General features: G+C 39.4%; 1 protein-coding gene across 1 annotated transcript in view; it reads left to right on the forward strand.

The window, feature by feature from the left end:
• Window positions 1-9081, forward strand: part of LAPTM4B (lysosomal protein transmembrane 4 beta) — a 61746-nt gene extending 52665 nt beyond the window's left edge. The window contains exon 7 of the mRNA XM_032129996.1: window positions 7070-9081. Within this exon, the coding sequence (XP_031985887.1) occupies window positions 7070-7144 (75 nt within the window). The 3' untranslated portion in view covers window positions 7145-9081. The remainder of the gene's footprint in view (window positions 1-7069) is intronic.
• Window positions 9082-9716: the final 635 nt, after the last annotated feature.

Consider the following 9716-nt stretch of genomic DNA (forward strand, 5'->3'; position numbering starts at 1 on the left):
CCTCTCTTCTTTTCCTCCCCACTTATTCACATTGGCCTTCCCTAAGGCTTTGGGTGTGTAAAATGTCAAGGTCACTTCTGCAAAAGAATGATGTGCAGTACATACAGAGCTGTGGTGAAGAGCTTGGGATAAGCATTTGCAGGCACAGGCTGAAATTTCTGCAAATACATATTTGGTTTGTAAATATTTCCACAATTTAGCACATCTCATACAGTCATATGCAAGTGTCATTGATGCCATGAAGATTTTTTGCCTTTTCTTTTATACCCTTGTTATACCTTTTTACAACTTCTATATTCTTAGTGCTTTTCCCTACATTCTTGGACGTGTTAGTCAAGCTAAGAGACGAAACATTTTAGAAGCTTCGTAGCTAGGGATCAGTGTGCCCCAGACCCCAAGGTTCTGTCCAGAACACGTTCTGTAAACTAAGATAGAACCATCCAGGGGAAGGTTCCTTGGGGAGGAGGGGCTCACTTGAGCCTCTCATTGGGGAATCTTTGATAGATATGCTAATTAGTAAAACCTATAACGTTATACCAGATCTTTTGGGGGGGGGCATTTTTTGCGGGGTGCATCTCAATGCATATGACCTGGACGTGTGCACCTAAGAGTCCTTAAAATAAATACCAAGGTAAAATCCCTTTTCCCCTTCTAACTGTGTATGCCTCTTGATTTTAAGACCAAGAAAAGGCATCATCATCAAGAGAGTTTTGACTCTGTCTTGATGCTTCCAACATCTTTTAAGAAGTTTCAAATAATATGCCTGTTTTACAAATGTGAGATCCTTCTAAGGCAAAGTCAAACAATTTGTCAGAGCTCCAAATGATAGCAATGGGACCGGGATTAAATTGCAGTAGTAATGACCCTAATTCCACACAACTATTTATTGTCACCTGTCCCTGTCTCCTGTGTGATGCAACCTGAACTCCTTCAGCATGAAGTGACAGTGTTTTTACTGAAAAGCTAAAGTTTGAGAAAACATCCTGAATGTTCACTATAACCATCAGTACTTATCATAAATATCTTTAATCTATAGCTCTTTTTGTAATTTAAGTTCTAGAAGGTGTTGGGTAAAAGTATATTACAGTGTTTTTTTCTAACAAGACATCAACAAGGTTTTTTGTCATGAGAACTCACAAATGTTTCATACATCAGCCAAACAGAATGCTGTTCAAACTCAAAGCTGTTGTGTACCATTCCATCCAGTGGAGAATACAAATGGCTGTTGGAAAAAGCAATCCAAAGCTCTCTGGAGACACATAAAGATTTCTGTTGAGTTCAGTGAGGTTTGGGTGAGAATGCAGAAATAATCAATTGATAAAATATTTTAGTTTACTTATATGGAACCAAACACATTTTCTCCTTCAGAAAGGGGAGATCTAAGAGCTTGAGTTCAAACAGGAATCACTCCAGCAATATGAGAAAACTTGTACATATGCTGAAGAAAGAAAATTTTCTCCTGGAAGTTCAAGTAAATGTGGAATCAGCTGCAAAGATATGGAGTGATTATTGAAATTATGCAATATGCACCCCAAAACAGGCAAACAAAGAAACAAAACACTGTTGGGACAAGATTAACTACAAACTGTTTGAATATACAAGTATTTACCTGTGTTTCTTCTTAGATATATTTCTAAGCAATGCCTTAAAAAACTTATTCTCCAAAACCAGATTAACCAGGATGTAAAAAATATGAAATGACATATGCTTATATTAACTGAATATGTTATAGCCATTGGCAAACTTGTTTGGTAATTATTTCTTTCAGAGAAGGTCATCCTGTATCATGTGCTTTATAATAGAGAGATGCTTATGTAATACAATTAACCAAACCACTCAGATGACACCAGCTAAGTCAGGAACAGGATTTCTTATGGGTCATTTATGGATCACTTCTGCATATTATACAAAACTGCTTATCACAAAATGCTTAAATGCTATTGGGGGCAAAGCCCAGCACTCAGTATTCCCTGTCCCACTTGAGCATGGGCTACATAGCCGCAGTTTCTTCTATTTCCTTCCTTCCTTCCTTCCTTCCTTCCTTCCTTCCTTCCTTCCTTCCTTCCTTCCTTCCTTCCTTCCAACAGTAAAAAATGGCCCTTCAAACCTAACTGAAAATCTTATATGGCAGATTGGAGCTGTGGGTTTGAACCCTCTTGGTTTGAGACCCCCTAGAGCTCTGATCTGAGAGTCTCTGTGTGATGCCTTTACACTGTACAGTGAGTAATGTTACCTCTGGCTGCATCTTAAAGGATGGTGTTAAAATGGTACATGGTTCTTAAAAACAATTAATGCAGTTATAGGGCTTGTGAAAGAAGTTAGGAGCTTCTGTCCTTTAGATTCTAGGCATCCTATAGGACTGAACTTTGCAACTAACTGATTTCCAAACTCGCTTGCTGGTCTACTGATAAAAAGCCAGAATGTCTTTACATAGGGATCACTGAGTTCCAAAAAATGGGGGTCCTTCATAATTTTTGTAGTAATTTGTGAGTGACAATCGCAAACACTCCGCAAACATTAATCCCACAGCATTCAGCCAACTAACATACATTTTTCTCAACTCACAACAAAGAAACAAGGAAATGCAAAAATGGAATGCCTGGGAAGTAAATGTGTCGGTTGTCTGAGTGGATGTTCTGCCTTGGGGTACCATGTACCTAAAATATGCATATATTTTTTGTACTTTGTGAATTAATTTAGACTATATCCATTCTAAGTAGATTCATAGATAAGACTGAATAGTGAGTTTCTATTTTTCCAGTTTCTGAACTCACCCTTTGGCTTGGTGACTGGCTTCCATTTTATGTCTCTGGAGAGCATAATGTAGTGCCTGAATATCTATGCTGGCTTATGTTCAAGGCACTTAGCTGCTTCCATTAGCCATGCTGAAATTTAACACAAGAAATTACTCCAGAAAACTACTCTTATCCAGATTTTCATCTCAGCTACTTTGGTATAAATTCAATGATTAAAATTTTAATGAAATTATCTTTTCATGTAAATTATTGGTCATTTTAAAAGTAAGCAGTTAAAAGCTGAGATAATTCAGGTTTTATGATATTTCTCCCTTTTGCCAAAATAGATTGAATTGAGGAAAGCTGGAAAAAATATTAAGGGAAAGTAAGGGCCTGAAACTCTGTTTTTTGTAAAAAATAATCTTTTACAGAGGCAGAGTTGGAGGATTTGTAATTAGAGGTGGCTGAAGAGTTATTCAAACTGTCATGGAAGCTGAAGGATGATTATTTAGACTTAAAATTGATGCATGATTAGGTAACAGTAACAAAACCACATTGATGGAAAGTAAAAGTTAAATTAATTTGAAGGGGTTTTACTGTATGAATGATGTGAGACACTTGGCGTCCCAGCTGGTGCCATGTATTCAACAAGCTGAGTGTTTTCTTCCATTTGTTGTCCATTACATTTATTTACCATAACCTTTGTCTAATACTCTCTCCATATTTTCTTCATTTAACTCAAACACTGCTGGGCGAAGGTAGTAATTTTGAATTCTGCTCCTTCTACACTGATTATTTTTATGACTATTTTGTTCATGTTAGGGAATGAAAGATCAGGATATCTAAATATTGAACCAAAAAAATGTGTGGTGTGTAAGCCTGTAAAGTCTTCACTGATAGAACTGTTCAAACAAAACCATTGCCAGTAATAAGGTGACACTAAACTTCAAAAACATTTGGCAAATATGCTTTAGCCTTCTAGTGTAAATATTTTCTTGTGAAACTTCCGAACCTTTTCAACAGCCTCCCCAGTTCATATCCCACATACTTCGAATATTCCTATAGAAATCCATATGCCTTAGGATTTAGCCAGTGACTTCTCCAAAATGGCTCCTGGAGGTATTGTTATGACCTGCCACTGAGGTGGGGTAACTGAGGCTCCTGTTAATAAACCCCTTGGGGTGAATTAGAGTGAAATATTACTGAATGACCAGTGTAAATATAACACAGACTTATTTTAAAACAATTTAATTGCAGCAGAAAGGAGGCATGTGGCCTTTTTGGTTCTTTTCTATAAAAATATCACAAAGAAAATATATAAGGAAAAGAAAGAAAGAGAGAGAGAGGGAAAGGTTAAGAGTAGATAGTGGAGAGGAAAGACATAACTGCCCGTGGATCCAGTGACAAGATTTGGTGGTTGTAATTTTGATGTCTGTGGTCAAAATAATGGTCACACTTTTGCTTCATTGAGGGTGGGGGCCCACGAAACAAAAAGTTCATCAGGTTATGTATCTTCAAGTTAGCAGAGGAGCACCCAGATCCTTTCCAGGGAGGGGATTCTTTGAGTCTGATGCAACACTATGGAGCACAAATAGTTTTCCAATGGAGAGTTCCCAAAAAGAGTTGGAGGGTGTTTGGAGTCCTTGGTGGTTCATAGTCCTCTCTAGGGATATGGCTGCTGTTTGACCCTGCTTCTGCACTTGTGCTGTATGTTGTGTGGTCACCACAGAACAGGAAAATTGCCCCCAGAAAGGGACTGCCCTACCTTTGTACAGCTCTACCTTTCCAGGAACGTTCTGTTCCAACTTGCCCACTTGAATGGTCGTCAGTGTTTGAGGCATAGCAGTGTATTATCTCCTTGCTGTCTGGACTTCTACAGGCATTTCTGTCTCCTCTCACTTCTTGTTGAACTGTTGGTAAGTGAGAAAGTGTCTTCTGAGGGCCCTTGGGGCCATTGACCCATATGTGAGGTTTGGGTCTGCAGAACGAAGAAGAGTGCCTACCTCCCAAGATGTAAAAGCCTCACCAGGAGGCTTTTCTCCTACCAGACAGATTTTGTTTCACACAGGAGTGAAGGGAATGGAGAAGTTCACTCATGTCAGTAATTCTCCAGGCCAGGAGACCTACTGGACATGACAGCAACCTCAATGCTGAAATAGTAATATTGATGTAAACACATTAGTCTTAGGACACATGGATCTAAAAGAGGATCAGAACACAGGAAGAGGTATTGTCCAGTATTCATCAGCTTATCTTTATTAGCTGGAAGATGGACAGCTCTTTGGATTGCATCTGCTGTCACTTCTTATCACACCTGATGAAACAGACTCTGAACCTGAAAGAAATGGACCACAGGTTGGGGCATAGCATTACAAAAGTGCAGTAAGACACCTAAATCTTCACAAAGGGAACTTGATTCATTTTCAGTCATCTGTAGATCAGATTTAATTACTAATCATATTGCATCATAATAAACTAATGAATATGTTTCAGTATATTTGAGAAACTAGTGCTTTTTTTTAGTAACATGAGGATTTTACTAGAAATCCTGTTATTAAACTAGTAAGCAGTGCTAGGGAGGGGATTTCATCTGTAGTGCTTTGCACAGTTAACATGCTTTAGCATTGTGATTTACTGAGGTTACATTACTAAATATATTTATGATTTTTATCATAATATTTATTTGAAGTTCTATATGTTGTCCTAATTTCACTAGAATAGTAGTCATAAGATGCTTGCATCCTTTAAGGTGCAATAAATTTAATAATTTATGAAATGCTTTTCAAATACAAGGGTTTTTAGATTGTGTAGTGCATAAAATACCGCATTTACAAGCTCAAACATATGGTATTAATGAAGAGCAATGGCTCTGACTATTTCCTTTTCTAAGTAATGAAACTTTTTTTATTAAGAGCTGAAGATGCCAAGGTAGCCATTCTGTAATCTTAACAAATGTGCACAGATGTACTTGAACACATGGTCATCAATGCATGTTTGTAAACTCACATGAGTATAATGTGAATCACACTTGGAACTATCCCACAAAAGTCTGATCCAAAGTCTATTTAAATCTATAAAACAATTCCTACTGATTTTGTATGTTGTGGTTGAGGTCCAAAAGGGATGATTATGGATGTTTCTTTGCAGAAGGCAGGTTATCAACTTCTTTAAGAACTGGTGAAATCCTTTCACAGCAAAATTCCCACTGGCTTTATTGACATCAGGATTTTCCCTATGTACATTTAAACAATCAGCTCTTTAATGACCACAAAGCAATGCTGAGAAATCTGGAAATTCCATTACGAATAATTTATCATCAGCTGCATAAAGTATCTCAGACAGTGCACTTCAGTGATATTCTTACACATTATTGAGATATTTTAGGAAATGTACACTCATTCTTCATTCAGACATCTATTTTATCCTCACTCACTGCTGGGGTTAACAGACCAGCTCCTCCTTCGCCTTTTCACATGCAAGCTAACTAATGTCAGCGCTGATGCCATTAAAAATTGCATGATGGCTAGCATGCTTGCCTAAACAAGTAGGAATCTTGGTTCAAATCTCTCCTCTGCCCTGTGTGGCCTGAACTTGCATCTCCCATGTCCTAGAAAGCTGCCTGTACTCTAGTGAATGGGGATGATGATACATGATTAAACCTGTCCTAATTTCCTAATTGCTATCAGATGTTGAAGTATTCACTGAAATGCCTCTGAGGGTATAGATCTTCCTTCTCATGGCTGAGTACTCTAGAAGCATAAAACTGGAAATTTATTTAGGCATTGGGTAATTTGTTCTCCATTTACTTTCTTTTTCCCCACTCCAAAATAATTATTGGCTATTCCAGGGAGGGCTCAGAAGGAGAGAATTTTGGGACTTTTCTCACTCTGGCAGTTTGAGCACTCCTCCAGGAGACAAGGTTTAGTGCTCTTGACAGAGGAGAACTGCAGAAGAAGCAGCCACTATCACAGCCAAACTGAACAAATTCAGGTACCAGCAGTGAATGGCTGAAATCAGGTTGTCACTGGGGTTAATAAGAAATGAAGAGAAATCATGTTTTCTTTCATAATGAAAACAGTGTACAAATTGAAAAGGAGGAACTTCAAGCTAATATTATTTATTTTCCTAGCTATTCTGCTCCTGCTTAATAATTTACTGTTTTTTGGTTTTGGGGTTTGTTTGAGGGGTTTTTTTGTTGGTTTGGGGTTTTTTGTTGTTGTTGGTTTGGGGTTTGTTTGTTTGATTTTGGACAAGGCCTTAGGGGTTTTCTTTTCTGTAAATTTTATCTCTGACTTCTTTTTGAAAAATACACACTTTTTTTTTCTTTCCTGCAGGTCCTGTTACCACCGTATGATGATCCTGTGAATGGAGCTGCTAAAGATCCACCACCACCTTATGTGTCAGCATAAGTGAGAGTGCTGTGTCCCTGGGAAGGATAGCTTTACTCTACAGACATTGAAGCAATAGTTTGATAATTTCATTTCCAGGATATAACCTCTGTGGGTTACACTTTGCTGTTTTGCTGACATATTGAAACCTAAATTGTATGATTAATATTCTGTAGGTAGTTTTAATAATTTGCCGCAACTACAGTAGTGTTTCAGAATAATTTGGGGTAGCGCTAGGGTTACAGTAGTCACTGAATAGCTTTTTCCACCATGTCTGACCTGCAGTGCTAGAGAACGTAGAACTTAGCATTCTCAATCAGGTTCAGAGTGTAACTTTATTTTTTTTATTTGTAAAACTTCCAAAGCATTACAAATATGTTTCTCAGATGCCCACATTCAGAATACAGACCAAGTCCAAAAAAGTCACATTCCAATTCATTCCTGTTCTGCAAGAATTTTTGAAGTTACTATGCTATGAATGATGATGATTGCAAGAAGAATTAGTCTTATGCACTGTTCTCATCAACCGGGCTAATGGGAAACATATTGAATTGGGAAGGATAAATATGGGAAATGAGAACAGACAAAGCACTCCATGTGTAACAAGCCAGAACCTGTGGTCTACAGAGAGTCACTTTGTCCCAGCCTGAAGCCATTCTAATGCTCAAAAAAAGTTAGCAAATTCTGATAACTTTCATTTCCTGCCTACACACCTTTTTCCTCCCCAATAACTTCACAAATAGTATTTGAGGTCACAAAATCCCTGCTTTTAAAGTCTCATGTCTAGGTGACAAAGCTGTGTCTTGCACGCTCAACATGCAAATGTTTTCCCATTGGAATGTGCCTGTAAATACCGCAATGTTCTGCTGAGTGTAGACTAAATTATGCAGATTCTAAGATACATGTTTCCAACCTGTGGGGAACTTAAGCATGTAACTTCCTTGAGCACCAGCAGATATGTTTTGCCTGTTTCTCATATACATCAGTGTTTGGGGGGTTAGATTCCTTTTATGACTGAACTGGTTGTACTGAGAATCTTTCTTATGGGACTCATCCATCCATGAATGCTTGTGTGAGGTATTTATTGCTTCTCCAGAGAAGTGCCTGCACATGTGACTTTTTGTTTTGATGAAGTTTCTGCTTTTAATTGAAAAGGAACATGAAAAGGGAATATAATGTGCGTCTCTACCTCTCACTGTTTCCCCCTGTGTTGTCTCCTTTGCATTTGAGGTGACTGAACAGACTGAAGCTAAACTGGTGCCATTGCACAGCACCCCAAGTAAAGGGCAGTGCAGAGCTGGGTCACAGTTTGGAGGGGCACCAGAAGACACCAAGGTGCTATCTGTCCTGTGGCTGGGCTGGCACGTGAGTCCACACCCTTCCTAAGGAGGATTCCTTAGCTGTTCTCACCCTTAGTGCATTGTCTCCATTCTGTAGACTGAAGAAATGTGGAACTTTTCCTGCCTTTTTCTGGAAAAGAGCTTTCCAGGGGAACACAGGACCAACAAATTCTTTTCGGAGAGATTGCAGCTGTGAGCTGTTCTTGCAGAGGCCAGGGAAGGAAAGGACAGGCTCTTTCTGCCTGTCTCTTTCACACCCCTGGCAAAAGGCAGGTCCCCATCTGCTTGTTGGAATTTTACTTCACAGTTTATCTACTCTGAGATCAAACGAAGCAATGCATTTGAATGAACCAATCCTGAAATCCATCCAGTGATCTTTGTCACAGTCCTGTTTTCTCCTTCTGAATAACACCATCTACTCTCATTACAGATATCTTTGGGAAATAATCTGAATTTGGGGGTTGTGTTGGCTGGCTGAGCTTCTGAGCTTCATTTTCTTTCATTCTTGACAGATTTGTGAAGGATTTTAAACAGTCATCTGTTTGAGAAAAGCTGGTTGTAAATACATTGCATCTGTGTATACAAACTTCTCTACAATAAAAGGGTGTTTCCTCAAGACTATGGAAATAATCTTTTATGGTCTTCAAGCACAAACATATACGAATTCCTGTCCAATCAGTCTGTCACGGTAGAATTTTCTCTGTCATAGGTTAGCAAGCATAGTCCCGGAAGGGACGTCCTTGCTAAGGGGTGCTTACAGTTTCCTCTGGGAACTGATTGAACCTATCAGCGGCCAGTTTGAATATGGACAAGTCTCTAAGCCACTTAAAGTTGTGATCACCTCTGTGATCCACATTTAAGAATAGGCAAACTCCCCCTCCAAGCTCTCTCTCGTTTCCGGCGCTGGCACAGGTGGCTGCGGGCCCCAAGTGGGGGCCAGCGGGCCCGGCCAGGCCCTGCTCGGGCCAGGCCGGGCCGGGCCACGGCCATCCTGAAGCCATGGACCTGTTCCAGCCATGGAACCCCCCCCACTGCCTTGCCGTGGGCAGCCGGAGCGGCTCGGCTCTCCCCCCTCTCCATTGCGATAAGAAAAATTCAACATTCCCGCTGCAAAGCTGCAAGGCCGAGGTGAGAGTAACCCTTTTATTGCTGTGAAGAGCTGAAAACCTGAGGGAAGAGAGAGAGGAGATGCTTAAAGCTGAAATTCTCTTGTGAAGCTATGATATATCAGAGTATCCTGTTGTAATTTCATG

This window comes from Corvus moneduloides, chromosome 1 (assembly GCF_009650955.1).
Source record: "Corvus moneduloides isolate bCorMon1 chromosome 1, bCorMon1.pri, whole genome shotgun sequence".
Classification (NCBI taxonomy): Eukaryota; Metazoa; Chordata; class Aves; order Passeriformes; family Corvidae; genus Corvus; species Corvus moneduloides.